Source organism: Podarcis tiliguerta (genome assembly GCF_965153285.1).
Source record: "Podarcis tiliguerta genome assembly, chromosome: 13".
Lineage (NCBI taxonomy): Eukaryota > Metazoa > Chordata > Lepidosauria > Squamata > Lacertidae > Podarcis > Podarcis tiliguerta.
Window position 1 is genome coordinate 33,795,477 of NC_139546.1, and position 18,022 is coordinate 33,813,498.

Below are 18,022 nucleotides of genomic sequence, written 5' to 3' on the forward strand. Positions count from 1 at the left end.
AAGGGAGGGGGTTGTTGTTCTGGGTGTAGGGGAATGGTATTTGGCCAAAGGGATTGGGAAGTGGAATGAGCAGGGGGGGTGGCAGACCCTAGTTATATATACATATTTATGTCCTAGTACACTCTGAAATACAGCAATTGTACCGTATAAGATCGCAACTTGGAGTTACTAGGAAGCAGTGTGCCAGAAGAATATTGGAGCAAATCAGCTCCTGAAAGTCTGGAAGGTGTATCAATATTAAGTACTTCTTCCATTATCTCAAAGTAGGGCTTTGTGGAGTGATGAATACAGAACACAGTGCCTTGGCGTCATGGTCATGGGGATGAATGAAACTGGGGTTGTTCAAGGCACATAAGCATCAGAGCTATCAATGTCTAGTAGCTGGGATGGAGGCAATGCTCTTTCTCTTCTAAATACCAGTTTCTGGAACCCACAAGAGGGGAGATTGTTTTTGTGATCAGGCTCTGCTTGCAAGATTCCCACAACCAACTGGCTGAGCCACTGAACAGAATGCAGGACTCTCCTTATGTTTAGGGCACCTCGGTTGCCCAGGTAGTGTACAGGATGACATTGGTCAGCATTGTCCTTCAGGGCCCTCAGTTTGCAGCCATATAGCTAAGGTCTTGCCTGAGGCCAAATTGAGCAGCAGTGCACCCATAAATTCCATGTGAGATGCCTGCATTTATTCAGCCCCAAAATGGCACCTGCTCCTTATAGAAGTGATGCCCCAGGCCCTTGTATCCTGCAGTGCTGATTTCCTGGCCAAGCCTTTTCACCTACATTATTCATGTAGGTGGTTTTCCTCCCTTCTTTTCGATTTACTAGCTTGGAAAGGGATGCAGCGAGCCAAGATGAGATGCACATTTGACAGAGGCAGCCAGGACCATAGGTAGGCGAAGTGGCTTGCAAGTGATGGCAGACTTCATACTCTTTCCAGGAAGAGAACTGGCGCCTAACTGGTTATAAGAGAACAATTAGTGCCAGGAATCTTGGAGCAAGTGTATGGCCTCCTTAATTCTCTCGGATCTGCAGAGTCAGAGTGAAGTACTTTGGGGCAACTCCAAACTGAAAGACCTAAAGGTTTGATCTGCGCATCTCCTAGGCTGCTGGGCTGGAGCTTGCATCATTCCAGTTTTCCTTGGCAAATCCCAGAACCCCAAAAGCCTTGGTGAGCAGACGCAAGGGTATCTCAAAGCTTCCTTTTTGTATGTGTTCTTCAGTTATAATGTTGAAACAGGAACCCATTCAGAAGAGGTGTGCATCGTGTAGCTGCTTGTTCACCACCCCTGAATGAATTCTGCCTCAGACATTGCTATGGAAGTGTAGCAATACCCTACTGCAGGAATGGGGAACCTGTGCCCTTGAGATGCTGTTGGACTCCTGTTCCCATCAGCCCCAGCCAGCACGGCCACAGATTGGGGATTATGGAAGATGTAGTCCAGCAACATCTGAATAGCCATAGGATTCCCATCCCTACCCTAATATCTGTACCTAAACCTAAGTAGATGTATCTGAAACAGTTGTGTACTCCTAACCTACTTACTTCTGCTTATGGCACTGTTTAAGTAAGTGCATCTCTATGGCATCCACAAATTCATGTTCCTCACCATGATTTATCCTTTCTCAATGATGATTTGGAGCCAAACATGAGCTGCCCCTACTGAGAACCATTCTGCTCGACCTGCAGTTCACATGTGGAAATTGTTGTGCTGTGCCACAGACATCCATTGGGAGCATGCACGAGCCAACCTCCCCTTAATGTTTCTGACTTAATGTTGGAATGCTTCCATTTCTGATTAAGGATCTAGCGAAAGTAGGCTGTTGCATTGCACAAGGGCTTTTCCTATCGAAGGGAAATAGTGTTAGTAGGTTACTGTATAAAGCACTGAAATAGGTTCACTGAGGAACATCCAAGCAGTACAACCACAGGAGTACAGGAAGAATTCTGCTGGATCAGATCTAAAGACCTGCCTGGTCCAGCATCCTAGTTCCTGCAGTAGCCAGGCAGGTGTTTCTGGGAATCCTACGCAAGAGCCTGAAAAAAATGCCCCTCCCTTCTTGTTGTCTTCCATTGTGGAATGAATGTTCAAACTGGATATACCCATTGTGACTAATTGCCACGAATAGACCTATCCTCCATGAACTGCTTAGCCTGAAGAAGAGATGATTAAGAAGCGATACGATAGCCATTTTCAAATATTTGAAGTGCTGTTACATAGATGATGGAGCAAATCTGTTGCTTGGGTGGGTGCAACCGAAACTAACATTCGAATTACAAGAAAGGGGATTTCAAATAAAAGCTGCTTCTGGAGAACTCTCCTTCACTAGGAGTTTTTAAAGCAGAGGTTGAAGCTAAGGAGGGATGCTGAAGCAGTGGATTTTCTGCATTGGCAGGGGGTTAAACTAGGTCACCTTTGAGATCCTACTCAACTCTGAATCTATGAACTTCTCTATCCATGTTTGAAAACCACCAGCCATCCCTATATCATGTCTTAGCGAATCCCGTAACTTTGCATCGTGTGAAGAAGTGCTTCCTTTCAGCCTCTCCTCAATCTACCACTGATAATACTCACATTCAGCATCCTATGGTCACAAGCCAACCCAATGCCAAGACCCCTGAAAGTGGACAAAACTCCCTCTTTGTGCTTGACGGCATTGATGTCTGGGAGCAGGTGGGTACCAGCCTATAGGGGGGTCAACTAATGCCACATCTTCTCTCCCTTCAGTTGGTGGGATCTACACGGTTATCCAGACCAAAGCCAAGATTACACTGGATGAGTGGGGAGAGAATTACTTCCTGATTGGGCCTTACCTGGAGCTGAATGTCCGCACACAGGTAGAGCTCATAGAGCCGCCCAACCCTGCCATCCGCCGCACCATTGACTCCATGAACGCAAAAGGATGCAAGGTAAGAAACGGGAGGGGGGGGAGGCCAAATTGGGGTCCACAGAGGCCAAATTCTTGCAGCAGCACCTCACCTTCCTTTGAGGCAGAGACTGCAGCACATGGTAGAGCACATGCTGTGTATGCAGGTGGTGCCAGGTTAATCTCTAATTAAAAGAATCAGGCAGCAGGTGTCAGGACAGACGTCTTCCTGAGACCCTGAAGAGAGCTGGTCAGAGTAGCACATATTGGGCTAGATGAACAAGAGGTTTGACCTGATACAAAGCGTCTTCCTTTCTTCCTAACAGAGGGAGTGTCATGTGACTGTGACTGTCATGTGACTTTCAGTACTATGCCTTTTCAGACCACAGATGGGAGCCGACAAGACAGAATTGCTCCCCCACGGAAAAAAATAACATTCCTACATATAGGAAGCTGGCATGCCTAGGATACATCCAATTTAATTTTGCAGGACTTAAAGAAAAATAAAAATCTGATGAAGCACTTGTGAAGTTCTTGTGAGCCCCTTTCTGCAGTCTGAAGTGGCACAGTCTAGAACCTGCTTTGCCACCATTGTTTGTGGTTAACGTCTCTCTACATGAGGTTCCCTGGTCTAAAATAAGGGTCTTTTCATTTCCTCTAATCGCATCCTTATTCCTCTTTTTCTTTATTTGGAGTGTATTGCTTGTCGCACCCCCCCCCCCATTCCAGTGGCAGAGTGGGCCATTTCACACCGCTAAGTACAAGGCACTTATTTTAAAATACAGTGATACCTATAATTGCGGACTTAATCCATTTCGGGGTGCTGTTTGCACCCCGAAGAGTCCACAACTGGAGCACCTCTTCCGCACATGTGTGCGGCACGATCAAGCGCTTCTGCACATGCGCATGTGGCAAACCCGGAAGTAAACACTTCCAGGTTTGCCACATTCGTAAGCTGAAAGTTTGTAACAAGAGTGGAACTCAACTAGAGGTACCACTGTAAATAAAAGCAGAACCCATCAGGATGCTGAATTTTGCACCCAGTACTAAGCTCTTTATTTTATCTACACTTGGGCAGAATTGTGGGATCCAAGCAGTCCAAATAGCTATCAGTTGGGGTCTCGTTTGCCTCTCTGGGTCGTGCCTGAATGTAACATTATGATGCAGAAATCTCTAGCACAAGTTTTAAGTGGTTTTATCCTTAAAATTACAGGTACAGTTTTTATCGCACCAGGGGTCAACAGCTGGGGCATAACACAGAGAAAGATACTCTTTGTGTTCATCCCCCAAACATTGTGGAGCTGCTCTGCGCTTTCATTGCACATTCCTTGTGGCAGCTGCTGCTGGCCTTGACGGCTGTCCACAAAACTGGGAGGACCCCCATAGTAAGCAGTGCAATTTATAGGGGATTCAGGACAGACAAAAGAGAAGTCCTCCTTCAATTAGCACGCGATTAACCAGTGGAATTATCTGCTGCAAGATGCGATGGAATATCCTGGCTTGGATAGTTTTAGGTAAATCTAAGGAGGAGGAGAGACCACTAAGCCACAACAACTAAATGAGACCTGTCTTTTTAGAGACCCAGATCTTACAGGGCAGAAAGGTCTGTTGCCGCCTTGCATGTGAGCCTACTTGAAGCATCTGAATGGTCCCTCGCTGCTGATAACGGGATATCTTGGTCTGATCTGTTTACATTACAACTCTTAGCTTTGGAGGTGCTGTCATATAGACACCATTCTTGGCAACTTCATACGGTGGATGTAACATGCCTGCTTCTGGGGAGGGCAGTGCAGGTATTTAAAACGTTTTGTTAAGCCAAAGTCCAGAAGTGAAAGAGAAGTAATTAAGCTGCTTTCATCAAGGCTTGTGGGTTTCTTTTAGCCCACAGCTGGCAGTCCTGTTCACTACTGCCCACTCTTACCTAAGCTCCCACTTAAGAAGTGCCCAGCCTTTGCCTGCAGGAGTTGTCTACTAGCTGGGCAACTATCTCTCCTTCTCCCCCTCTCCCCCTTGCCTGCTTTGAACTGTTTTGGTGGTATGCAGGGCCCTTCCTCACTCTCTGGCGACTCTGATCTCGGATGCTGTCTCTCAGTCTACAGGCACAAGTCACTTTTCACATCCTGAGGGTCCTTTAAGCATACTGTGTCCATAGGATTTCTAATTCTTGTAGCCTTGGGGCCAGGGGCAGAAAGTGGCCTCCAGGCCGCCTCTTCATTTGCACACCTTATGAGCTTCGCACCCTCCTGGAATGCCTGGAATGCATCTTTGAGCTCTGATAATGCATCCTGCTTCCCTGGATGGAGGAGAGAGAGGGGTTTCTGAGTGTGTGTGGAAACTAGCCTAGTGTACAAAGCTGAAACTTGATTCCTCCTCTCACTTTTGCTTCAGGCCCAGCCCACTGCTGGCATGTGCCCGCCCCCCCCTGAAGGAAATGTGGCCCTTGAGCTGACAAAGATTCTCCACCCCATCATAGGACTTGATTTCTAGGCCTGTCTTTCTCCCCATAGTTATGCTACTTTAAAAAAAATCTGGTAGGATAGGAGCTTGATTCTCAAACTGCCTACCTGACTGGTGATATCACCACCCTCTTTTAGGTATTTGTGATTAACTGGAAAATTGGAATTCTAAAGACGTCTCATTTTTTTAAAAAGCGGGAATACTAAACTGTAGTCATGGTGGCTGGGGATGCTCTGAACTGTGGTTTGGCCAGACCTGGAATGAAGTTTGTATTTATATATATGACGCCTGTTTGACTGGCTTGCCCCAGCCATTCTGGGCAGCTCCCAACAAAATATTAAAAGCACAATACAACATCAACCATTAAAAACTGTCCTGAACAAGACTGCCTTCAGATGTCTTCTAAAAGTCTATAAGTATAGTGGTACCTCGGTTTACAAACTTAATCTGTTCCGGAAGTTGGTTCTTAAACCAAATCCATTTTTAAACCGAGGCCAGCTTTCCCTAATGAGGCCTCCTGCCACTGGTATCCTTATGTTCAGTTTCCATTTGTAGATCGAGGTAAAGTTTGCAAATGCTACTTCTGGTTTTGCAGAGTTCATAAACCGAATCGTTCGTAAACAGGACTGTTCTTAAACCGAGGTACCACTGTAGTTGTTTATTTCCTTGACATCTGATGGAAGGGCGTTCCACCAGGTGGGTGCCACTACCGAAAAGGCCCTCTGCTGGTTCCCTGTGCTTCATGTCTTGCAGTGAGGGAACTGCCAGAAGGCCCTCGGAGCTGGATCTCAATGTCCAGGCTGGACGATGGGAGTGGAGATGCTCCTTCAGGTATACTGGGCCGAGACTGTTTAGGGCTTTAAAGGTCAGCACCAACACTTTGAATTGTGCTCGGAAACTTACTGGGCCAAGAGAGAGTCAAGATGTGGTCAGGGCAGAGTGTGTGGCAAAATGAGGAGAGAAGTGAGTTGAGTTCTGGCTCTTTCAGGACTTTCAAGTTTCTAAGCTCCTATCTGCTGAAAACCTTGCTGTGACAGAACAATCAGTTTGATCAGAACAATTGGTGTTTTAATTCTTCCCCATAAGATCCTGTTCAGCACCATCTGCTTTTCTCCCAACACAGCTGGGTTCATGCAAATGATTTAAAAAATTATAAGAAAGCAACTAATAGAAGTAATTATTATTCTTTGTTGCTAACCACCCAACCCCATCCCTGACCACGAAGGCAGCTGGGCATTTCTGTCCAGGCAGTTATTTTGGGCAGCTCTGAGAAGAACAACACCAGGCAGGCGAGACCTTTCACAAAATGGAGGTGGGGGGGCGTAATATGAACCGCAGGCTAAAATTAGACATGCACATACACAACACACTCTGCCTCGTGAAGCCGGTTGAGAGCGACCAATGACACTGAGGCCCACTGAGTTCAAGAAGAGGGAAGATGCCGGGATGGAGGGGCAGAGGGAAGGGACTGGTGGGAAGAGCAATCTGGGTTAAAAATGGAAGCCTGAGCTCCTTGGGTTCTTCCACAAAGGAAGGCAAGAGCTTGGAGGCTGCTCACCAGAGTTGAGAGGCTGTAAGGCCTGTGTTGCAAAGCGGCTTGGCAGAACAGACAGGAGCTGTATAAGTTCTTTCAGTAGATATATAGTTTGGCCATAGAAGATGATGGTTACTCTTTTGCAGAGGGCTGATGGGAGTTGTAGTCCAAGACTGCCTCTTGTGCAATTCTGTGAAGAATTTGATGGCCTAGTATAGCGTTTGGGCCTCCAAGCATTTTAACTTCCTCATAAAAATCTGAAGCAAGTTCCTAGGCCTCTTGACAAGGAAAGGAAAGGAAGCTCAGAAATATAAGGTGGAGTTTTGAGTGTGATCTGCCTGCCCAGTGCAAATCATTTTCTTTCTGCGTAATTCTAATTCCCTGCCCACTTCTCTCTTTCCTTCTCTCCTCAGCCCTTTTAAAATAGGTTGTTCCATCCCAAAATCTGCGTGCACGCACAAATATTCAGGATTTTGCTCCAAACAATACTATGCTTAGGCTCTAAAAATCTATTCATTAGCCTGAAGCCCAGTGTTTTGAATTGGAGCTTTTGAACTGGGAACAAAGCTGAAATATTTCAAGTTTGCATGTTGAAATTCAAAACCCATGCTGCAATGGTTGCATTTTACTGAGGGGAACTTGACTAGATAATGGGGAGGAGTCGCATTTTACTGTGTGCAAGTCCGCACCTACCTGCAATCGGCTAACCTGCTGCACATATAACACCTATCCAGGTTTATTTTGGCCGCTGGCTGATTGAGGGAGGTCCGTATGTTATCCTCATTGATATTGGGGCAACTGCCTGGAGCTTGGACCGCTGGAAGACAGAGCTCTGGGAAAGCTGCTCCATCGGGATTCCCTGGTACGACCGAGAGGCCAACGACGCCGTGCTCTTTGGCTTCCTCACAGCCTGGTTTATGGGGGAGGTAAGAAAATGCGCTTCTCCCACATCATATCGGCTCCCTCCCTTTCCCTTCTCCTCTTTTCTCTGGAGATGGAGGACTTACTGCCCTGCCAGATGTTGTTGGACTCCAACTCCCATTAGCTGCAGCTCACACGGCCAGTGGCCGGGGATGACGGGGAGATATGGTCCCAACAACATCCTCAGTGCACACACAGGCCTTACTCTCTGTCTGTGCCTTTTTCTACAGTTTGCTGCACAATGTGAGGAGAAGCCTTTCATCATCGGCCATTTCCACGAATGGTTGTCTGGAGTCGGTCTCTTCCTCTGCCGAATCCGGAAGCTTCCGGTGGCTACCATCTTCACCACGCACGCCACCTTGCTTGGCCGATACCTGTGTGCGGGCAGCGTGGACTTCTACAACAACCTGCAGAAAGTGAGTCTTGTGGAGGCCAGGAGGGAAAGGCGATTGAGGCAGGGAGCTGTGGGGTTTGGGGGGGGGGGCGATGCTGAAACCTCTGGTTTTCTTCTTCTGCAAACCCCAGGCTGTCATCGTAAGGCTCCTGGTCTGCTCTTAAATAGCCCAGGATTCAAGAATCTTCCCCCTTGAACCCCTACTAGGTTCCTGGTTTGCCCCAGAAATTCCCTGGTTCTCCGCTTCCTTACTCAAAAGTCACAAAATCCAGCTCTCATAATTTCACTCTCTTCTCAGAGGTCCATCATCCCCAAGGCCTTTTCAGTGAGTGTCCTAGTCAGGGGGAAAATGTGCAGTCATCGCACAAAATCCAGACACTGTTCCTCAAGGCAGGGTCTGAGGAGATCACATTTTCTCCACCATTCAAAACAGCGATGTTTTCACTGCCAGGAAAACATGATTCTGCACCGCAGCCTGCTAATACTTCTCTTATTGTGGGTGCTGCGTGGAATTTGTTTTGCTTGAGTACTTTCTGCCCTCTTCCGTTCCTAAGGCGTCGCAATGCTAGGTCCTGTGGTTTTGGTTCAGTTTTGCTATATCACCTTCCTCTTTAGTTTAATGTGGACAAGGAGGCTGGGGACAGGCAGATCTACCACCGATACTGCATGGAGAGGGCTGCTGTCCACTGCACCCACGTCTTCACCACCGTCTCCCAGATCACAGCCGTGGAAGCTGAACACCTGTTAAAGCGGAAGCCTGGTGAGTGGCATTAGGCAGGGGTCCTCAGTCTTCAGAACTTATTATTATTATATCGCCCTTCATCCGAAGATCTCAGGGCAGTTTACACAATAAAAATACAGGATATAATTAAATAGTTAAATCAAAGCAGGTGATATGCAACCAATAGGGCAACCCCTCAACCTTTTTTTTTTTAAGCTCAGTTAAAAATTGAGAGGGGTTGGGGGGTTTTTTGGCAGGCACTGGTGTGTGTGTGTGTGTGTGTGTATGTGTGTGTCTGAGTCTGAGGATGCCATAGTAACCAAAGGGAGTTGTGTCAGCACTGATTGGCTGCACCCTTTTCCAGAGCTGTAAATCACCTTTTCAGAAAGTGCAGATTTAAAAATAAAAATAAGCAGCATGGAACAAACCTGAAACATTGTCTTGTTGCTGTGACTCTTGTTTTTTTGGTACATTTGTGGGTAGCTTTCGAGTGTTTGTCAGGTTACTGATGATCTTTAGAGAGAGAAAATAAAATTCTGCTTCTACCTTTTCTCTGCTCTGCTCTGTTCTTCACCCCCAACATATCCAGATATCGTGACTCCCAACGGACTGAATGTCAAGAAATTCTCTGCCATGCATGAATTCCAGAACCTCCATGCCCAGAGCAAAGCTCGTATCCAGGAGTTTGTCCGAGGACACTTCTATGGGTGAGTCATAGAATCATAGAGTTGGAAGAGACCACGAGGGCCATCGAGTCCAACCCCCTGCCAAGCAGGAAACACCATCAGAGCACTCCTGACATATGGTTGTCAAGCCTCTGCTTAAAGACCTCCAAAGAAGGAGACTCCACCACACTCCTTGGCAGCAAATTCCACTGTCAAACAGCTCTTACTGTCAGGTCTTTGTGGGCCCGCTGCAAGGCCTGGCCTGGCCTGGCTTTGCTTTGCCTTCTCAGTGCCTTTGCTTTGCTTTGCCTTCTCAGTCAGTCAGTTCAGTTGCCCCCGGAAGGTGAGTTTCTCTGGATAGGAAAAGGAAGGAGGTAGTGGCGATCAATCTAGGGAGAATGCAGTTGGGTTGAAATCATAGCTGTCAGTGTTTCCCTTTTTTAAGGGAAATTCCCTTATTCCGAATAGGATTCCTTGCAAGAAAAGGGAAAAGTTGACAGCTATGGTTGAAATATCAAAGTTTTTATGGGGGGGGGGGGGAGCGGAGCCAGAAACTACCCTTTGCCTCATTTATCCTCATACGGTCTTAATCCTTGTTATACAGTAGTTCACATTCAGAGAGGCAGGAAGTGGAATTAGAGGGCTCTTCCTTTTTTTAAGAAAAAGGGGGGTGAGTGCTCTCTCAGAAGTTTCATTGGTGGCCTAAAAATATACTTTTTTTTTTTAATTATACCCTGCATTTCACCATGTGTCTCTAAATGGCATACCAAAAAAAAAAAAGAGTACAGTATGCAAAATTTTAAACATAGATGAAAACTTCAGAGAGCAGAACAACATTCATGGTGCAAAGGCCTCCTGGAATAAGACAGTTTTAACCAGGTGCCTGAAACATAGCAGAGGCAGTGCCTGCCTGATTCCTAATGGGGAGGAAATTCCACAGAGATGGGCCTGCTACATCGAGAGAAACCTCCATTGGTCCCGTCCCCCCCAATCTTGCTTTGTTCTTACCTGCCTTCTCAGTTATTACATCCTTGGGCGCTTTCGTCTTCTTCCTTCCTTGCTTTTCTCCTTCACCTCCCCCTCCCTTTTTTCTTTCTTCCTTTTCTAAATTACGTTGTAAGCCTGAAGTTAGAGCTTCCATTGATAGCTTTGTCATTTTGATCATTTGAATGGTGTCTAGTTTCCTAAAATAGTAGTAGTAGTAGTAATAATAATAATAAATAAATCTAATAAAGGCAATTTAATGAATTTAAAGGCAATTTAATGAATAATACACCTTGGCTGAGTTCCAAAGAGCTACTAAGGCTCATGTAAAGGTCTCCTCCTAGTTTTGTGTTTGCGTATGTGTGTGTACTTTTCTCCCTTTCAGCAGCTGACCTGTGCCCCCAAACACACATACACTTGGAAGTTTCTCTCATTTTAAAAGCAGTTCCACCTGCTGGAGGGTGAGGAGTGGCTGTTGTTTAAAGGATGCAGGTACTAAGAAGGAAGTCCTATTGAACCTACTGGGGCTTGCCTTTGTGTAAACCTGCCTAGGTTTTTCTCCCTCTCTTAAAATGCCCTGGGCCATCCAGTGAAACTGATGAGTGGTGGACAATAACAGAAAGCATTTTTTCACGAAGTGCCTTCTTATTCTCTAGGCACCTGGACTTCAACCTCGACAAGACCATTTTCTTCTTCATTGCCGGGCGCTATGAATATTCCAACAAAGGGGCTGATATTTTCTTGGAAGCTTTGGCCCGACTCAACTACCTGCTGAGGGTAAGCAGAGAAACAGGGGCTGAGGTGGGCAATCCAGTAGGACGAGGTGGAGGGAGGGGTGTGGCTTGTAGGATTTGGGCCTAGCTATTACATTAGTTGGGACGCGGGTGGCACTGTGGGTAAAACCTCAGCGCTTAGGACTTGCCGATCGCATGGTCGGCGGTTCGAATCCCCGTGGCGGGGTGCGCTCCCGTCGTTGGTCCTAGCGCCTGCCAACCTAGCAGTTCGAAAGCACCCCTGGGTGCAAGTAGATAAATAGGGACTGCTTACCAGCGGGAAGGTAAACGGCGTTCCGTGTGCTGCACTGGCTCGCCAGATGCAGCTTGTCACGCTGGCCACGTGACCCGGAAGTGTCTGCGGACAGCCCTGGCTCCCGGTCTATAGAGTGAGATGAGCGCGCAACCCTAGAGTCTGACAAGACTGGCCCGTACGGGCAGGGGTACCTTTACCTTTACCTTTATAACATTAGTAACTGCTAGCCTTCAGCATCATTGACAGCAAATACAAACCATTGTTTTGTTTCTAAATTTCTACCCCACCCTTCATTGCAAAGGACAGCAAACATCGAAAAGTGAAAACGATACAATTTAAAACAAAATAAATACTTAAAGCATATAAAAACGACCAAAAACATGAAAAACAATAACATGCCCTTACAGTTGCTAATTTCCCAGTTGCCAGGAACAGTATCTCTCAGCCTGTTTTTTTCAGTTTCTCCTGAATGTTTTTGAATTTCTCCTGAAAACCAGTAATGATCAAGACAGATGCACCACACTAGAGAGAGCATTCCATAAGCAGGGAAGCTCCACCTCTTAGAAGATCCAGTCACGGGTCAACGTTAACCAGGCATCAGTCAGAGGCAGCATTTCCACAAGTTATGGCCTCTGACAGGCCTGCCTTGAATGGAACCATGCACTTTGAGGGGAAACTATGATCCCAGAATGGCGTGGGGTGTGTGTACAAACAGGGGGAACAAAAGAGGAGTGTGCACTTGTGTTGGTGTGCCTGCTTTTGAGAATTCTGGGAAGAAAAGTCAACCTTCTGGAATTCCTTTCCATGTTCACAATTGTTGTGGAGATGGGAGGCAGGGCTTTTCCCCCAGCCGGATCTTTATGGAACTCTGTTCCAGCACCTCTCAGGTGGGCGCCATTGCCATTAATAAGAGAACAAGGGAGGTGTTTGTGGTGAGTTCCAGCACCTCTTTTTCTAGAAAAATAGCACCGATGGGAGGTAATGGCACATGTGAGAGAAGCAGGTGATACAGCTTTCTCCCCGTGTGGAGAAAGCAGGAAGCGCCAGCCGTGGGTGACCTATCCTATTCGCCTTCTCTCCTCACAGGTCAACGGCAGCCAGACCACAGTGGTGGCCTTCTTCATCATGCCAGCCCGGACCAACAACTTCAACGTCGAGACTCTCAAAGGCCAGGCGGTCCGCAAGCAGCTGTGGTGAGTTCCGTTCGCACAAGACACCCAGAGGCTCCCTGAGGGGATCAAGAGCCACAGTACACGGAACATCCCCTGCTTCAGAAGCCGCTAGGCCTCTCTCTCCCTTTCCAAGAGGCAGAAGAGGCAGTGTGGCGTAGTGGTTAGTGCTGGCCTAGGACTGGAGGGACCCAGGTTCAAATCTCCACACAGTCATGAAACTCACTGGCTGGTCTTGGGCCAGTCTCAGGAGGGCTGCCACGTTTGAGGGGGCTCTGGGCAAAATGTCTTCTGGGCCTCCACCACCACATGCATTCCATGCCGCTTCAGCCTGATGCCTCCTCCATTGCTGTGCTCCACTTTGTTCCCTCAGCTTACCAGGTGACGTCAGGAAGATGTCTTCCTCCATCTAAATATTCCCTGCAGAGATTTAGTGCCCACAAGCTCTGCTGTAAATGATAAAAATTGTGGCGGCAAAAAAGGGCATTGCTGTGATGGATGTGTGTCCTCGTATGCTCCTTCTGAGTGCCTGACACCAGGCCTGTGCCGCAGTTATGTTCCCCAGTCCTGTCTTAATGGTGCTGATGATCACTGTTTCTCTCAGTCTAACCTGCCGCACAGGGTTGTTGTAAGTATGAATGGGGGAGAATCATGGAGGCTGCATGGAGCGCCTCAGGGGGAAGGCAGAATTATCAAATACTAGAATACATAAAAATATTGAAATCCACCTTTGTTCTCCAGTCTGCTAGCCTTCACTGACAAAGTCTCACTCGAGGGGGATCCCATAGCCCCAGTGCTCTCCCTGTGTTTACCTCGTGGTCCTGATTTCTGATTCAGAAGCCTTCAGGAATCCTGCCCTAAGTTCATTATTTTTCTCACTCTCTCCCTTTTGTTTTAAATCTAGGGACACAGCCAATGCGGTTAAGGAGAAATTTGGCAAGAAGCTTTACGAATCGCTGCTTGTGTAAGTGGGTCTCCTGTGAGAAGGCAAGAGGGAGGTGGGGAAGGGGCTCAACCCCTGAGAATGGGCTGGGTTGCCATGGCTGCAGAGGATGAGGTCTCGGGGTCTCCTCCCCACACTGTTCTTTGCCTTCTGCATTTGGGAAACCTTGATTCTGATATAGACAAATAAGATGGGGAGGTGAAGTTCCTCTCTTCTTCATCCATTCCCATTAAGGTCTTCCTTTTCTGTTCTTCTGCCTCAGGGGGAATCTTCCTGACATGAACAAAATGCTGGACAAAGAAGATTTCACTATGATGAAGAGAGCCATCTTTGCTACCCAGGTAATAGGGAATTTTCAGAAAAGAATAAGAAATTAGGCCATCATGTGCGGAGGGGAGAGGAGAAGGAGCCAGAGGAGTTAGAGCAGAGGATTCTAGGAAACCTGGCTCTTTAGTTATTTGAGTTAAAATGTTAGCTGAGCAGGATGGTGGTGATTGGATCAGCATTCCTGAATTCACTGAGAGAATTCAGCTGTAGCCCAAAACTTTAAGAGGACACCAGGCTGGAAAGGTCATGAGGAATATCTTAGCCAAGCTATTTCTTTTTTTGCTGTTGTTGTTAAGGTTTTTATGGTTTTGAATGACATCTATTAATGCGTCTGGGCTTTCCCCCCCCCCGCTCCCCAACCAGCGCCATTCTTTCCCCCCAGTCTGCACCCACAACATGCTGGATGATTCCACTGACCCCATCCTCAACACCATCCGACGCATCGGCCTCTTCAACAGCAGCGCTGACCGTGTCAAAGTAAGTGGCAGGAGGCTGGATTAGCTGCGATAGTTTGCCAGGCTTGGGCCTTAAGGAGTTGCCAAGAGTTGAGGCGCTTGGCTGCCTTACAGGAAGGAATAAACATGGTTTCACCACAGCGAGGGTCATCAGAAGCTTCAATCTATAAAGTCTGTGAAGTTGGGAAGATGAAGAAAATTCTTCCGCCACCTGCCAAGTGTCAGATTTTCCCAAATCAAACACGGATACTTTTTTGTGTTGATGGTGGGGATTGTTTTATTCTGCTGCTGTGGCTTTCCTCTGGGCCTGACTGCTTAATGCTGGTCCCTGAGGAGCTGACCTCACATCCCCTGTAAGGGCCCGGCCTTGTTTGTGAGTTAATAATAATAATAATAATAATTTTTTATTTATACCCCGCCCTCCCCAACCAAGGCCGGGCTCAGAGCGGCTTACAAGCAATGATAAAAACAAGATGAATGATTACAACTTAAAAACAAAAGTAAAATACAACATTAAAATATTACAACATTAAAATAAAATGTAGCCTCAACGCAGGAGGAGAAGGAAAGAAAAAAAGAAAGAGAAGGGAGGGAATCAAATTGGCTCCAAGCCAAAGGCCAGGCGGAACAACTCTGTCTTAAAGGCCCTGCAGAAAGAAATCAGATCCTGCAGGGCCCTGGTCTCATGAGGCAGAGCATCCCACCAGGCCGGAGCCAGAGTTGAAAAGGCCCTGGCTCTGGTTGAAGCCAATCTAACTTCCTTAGGGCCCGGGACCACTAGGGTGTTGCTATTTATGGACCTTGAGGCTCTCCGTGGGGCATACCGGGAGAGGCGGTCTCGTAGGTACGAGGGTCCTAGGCCGTGAAGGGCTTTAAAGGTCAAAAGCAGCACCTTAAATCTGACCCTGTACTCTACCGGGAGCCAGTGCAGTTTGAAAAGCACTGGGTGAATATGCTCCCGTGGCAGAGACCCCGTGAGGAGCCTCACTGCAGCATTCTGCACCCGCTGGAGTTTCTGGGACAGCTTCAAGGGCAGCCCCGCGTAGAGCAAATTACAGTAGTCAAGCCTGGAGATGACCATCGCATGGATCACTGTGGCCAGGTCAGGAATAGTTAGAATTAATTAGAATTCCATCCCTGGAATATATATGAACAGTTTTGTCTGCAGGGACAGGATGTTGCGCAAATGAACTGCCAGCCACTGTGTCTTATCTCTTCCTAGGTCATCTTCCATCCCGAATTCCTGTCTTCCACTAGTCCTCTCCTTCCTGTCGATTATGAGGAGTTTGTTAGAGGCTGCCATTTGGGGGTCTTCCCTTCTTACTATGAGCCGTGGGGCTACACGCCAGGTAGGCTTCTTTGGGAAGGGGGCAATCGGGAGAGTGAAGAAACCCTAATGGTGCAAGGATGGAACTCAAGTTCTGTGGTCAAAACCTGATACTGCAAATATGGATTACCTTTGAGAGGGGCGCTCTGCAGTTACAAACAGCTTGTCCTCATTGCTCTGAAGTGCTTAATCTTGGCACTTATTTTTTTATTGCAACGAACAGTTTCACAACCAGGAAGATAGATAATCAAAGGGCAGGGGGAGCAGCAAGCATGCCAAGGAACAGGTTCGTGTATAACTTGCCGTTCTTCCATGGTGAAACTCAAGGCCACGTCTATGAGGTTACCAGGCAGCCTCCTGTCCACGTGTTGACTGCAGCCAGACCTCCATGGAGTTAAACAAATGTGTTTGTTTTGCTGAACTTATTCTGCTTCTGCTTGTCCTGAAGAGACGCAGAGCACCATGCCGGGCAGTGAAGCCTCAGTCCTTCTGAAATAATGCCAGTCATTTCCTTAAAAAAACAGGAAAAAGCAAAGCGGAGGTTCTCTTTATTCTGAATTCTGCACCTTAAGACCCATTTCTGCATGTGTTCCCTTTGCCATTCCTGGCAATTGTAGGTTACAGTCTCCAGTCAACAAACCACAGAGCCTTTCTCAATCTTTTGTTTTTTTTCTTTCCACACCCCCCAAAAAACCCCTCAATTTTCTTTTTTTACTTCTGCAAAACTTGGGATTCCCCAAGCATGTTAATATCTCTCTCTTATGTGTGGGTGGTGCTGTTTGGGCTACATAAGGATCAGCACTTCTTCCTCCCCACCCAAAAAACCCAGCAGTAGATGGATGTGGCAAACCAGAAATTTTGTTTCTATCATGTCCTGAGCCTAAAAGGTAGAACCATTAGAAGATGCATTACAATGAATTAGACTAGTGGCCCATCTGACCCAGTTTACCCAACACTGATTGACAGCAGCTTTCCATTGTGGCCCTTTGTGGAGATCCCGGAGTCTGAAGCGTGGGCCTTTTTTGCATTCATAGTAGATGCACTACCACTGAGCTACGACCTTTCCCCCAACATGAAAACTTACGAAGACTATAACTGTTTTAAGTGTTTGGTTTATTGTATTTGCAGTGCCTGATGTTTTTATGGTTTTTATTGCTTTTCTTTTTGTTCCCTTTGTGAATGATGCCATGGCCTTTGGCTAGTGCAATAAAGTTGATGATGATGATGATGTTTTAAGTGAGAGAAGTGCAGCTTTTTCTGCAAGTCTGAAACCAGATCTTGTGGACAATTCTGAAGAGAAACCCCTTCAGGCTCGCTGCTACCATCTCCAGCTTGTTAATGTTACCATAGGAAAAAGCGCATTGGAGTTTTGCTGGTTGGGTTGGCTGACCACTTTCTGGAGCAGGTCCCAAAGACTTTTAAACCCCGAAATCTTCTCTCTCTCTCTCTCTCTCTCTCTCTCTCTCTCTCTTCCCAGCTGAATGCACTGTCATGGGCATCCCCAGCATCTCCACCAACCTCTCTGGCTTTGGCTGCTTCATGGAGGAACATATAGCGGATCCATCTGCCTACGGTTGGTGTTATGAGCTGTGAACCAGCACATTTGGGTGTGCTTAAACAGACAGGGTAGTACGGTGGCCCTATGGGCCAAATCTCGCCTAGATACAAACACCAGAAAGCCTCACTGACTTATCTGGGAATGTGATTTTAATGTTTCATAGATAGATAGATAGATAGATAGATAGATAGATAGATAGATAGATTAGATGATAGATAGATTTTGTGTGTGTGTTACAAGGAGCTCAGGGCAGCATGCAAGGTTCCCCATGCACAAACTTAGACCTTATCATTGCAACAATGTGTGGCAGGCTAAGCTGAGAAAGAACAAATAGCCCACTTCACAGCTAATTGTGGATTTGAACGTGGGTCTCCCAGTCCCAACCACTAGCTCTACCCAATACTACACCGAACTGGTTGTCCCTGTCTGACACTCAGATTTTACCTGAAATGGTATTCAGGCATTTCCTGAAAAGGAAGGAAAAAGTAACTACTGAGTTGTGGCGAAAGACTTTTGACTCAGGATTCTGAAAACATCTTTTAAGAAAAAAAGAGGATTCAGCCAGACTGAGCGAAGGGTTGAGGGAACTGAGAGTTCTTTGGCCTTGAGAAAGGAAATTCAGTGGGACCAGACGCATTAGAGCAAAGGATGCTGGGAGCCCATGACCCGTGGC

General features: G+C 46.9%; 1 protein-coding gene across 1 annotated transcript in view; it reads left to right on the forward strand.

The window, feature by feature from the left end:
• GYS1 (glycogen synthase 1) overlaps window positions 1-18,022 on the forward strand; it is a 28,071-nt gene that overhangs the window by 4,306 nt on the left and 5,743 nt on the right. The window contains exons 3-14 of the mRNA XM_083411406.1: window positions 2,727-2,908; window positions 7,591-7,782; window positions 8,008-8,193; window positions 8,787-8,931; window positions 9,482-9,599; window positions 11,198-11,318; window positions 12,657-12,763; window positions 13,644-13,703; window positions 13,945-14,023; window positions 14,373-14,486; window positions 15,687-15,813; window positions 17,269-17,364. Of these exons, the coding sequence (XP_083267532.1) occupies window positions 2,727-2,908; window positions 7,591-7,782; window positions 8,008-8,193; window positions 8,787-8,931; window positions 9,482-9,599; window positions 11,198-11,318; window positions 12,657-12,763; window positions 13,644-13,703; window positions 13,945-14,023; window positions 14,373-14,486; window positions 15,687-15,813; window positions 17,269-17,364 (1,527 nt within the window). The remainder of the gene's footprint in view (window positions 1-2,726; window positions 2,909-7,590; window positions 7,783-8,007; window positions 8,194-8,786; window positions 8,932-9,481; window positions 9,600-11,197; window positions 11,319-12,656; window positions 12,764-13,643; window positions 13,704-13,944; window positions 14,024-14,372; window positions 14,487-15,686; window positions 15,814-17,268; window positions 17,365-18,022) is intronic.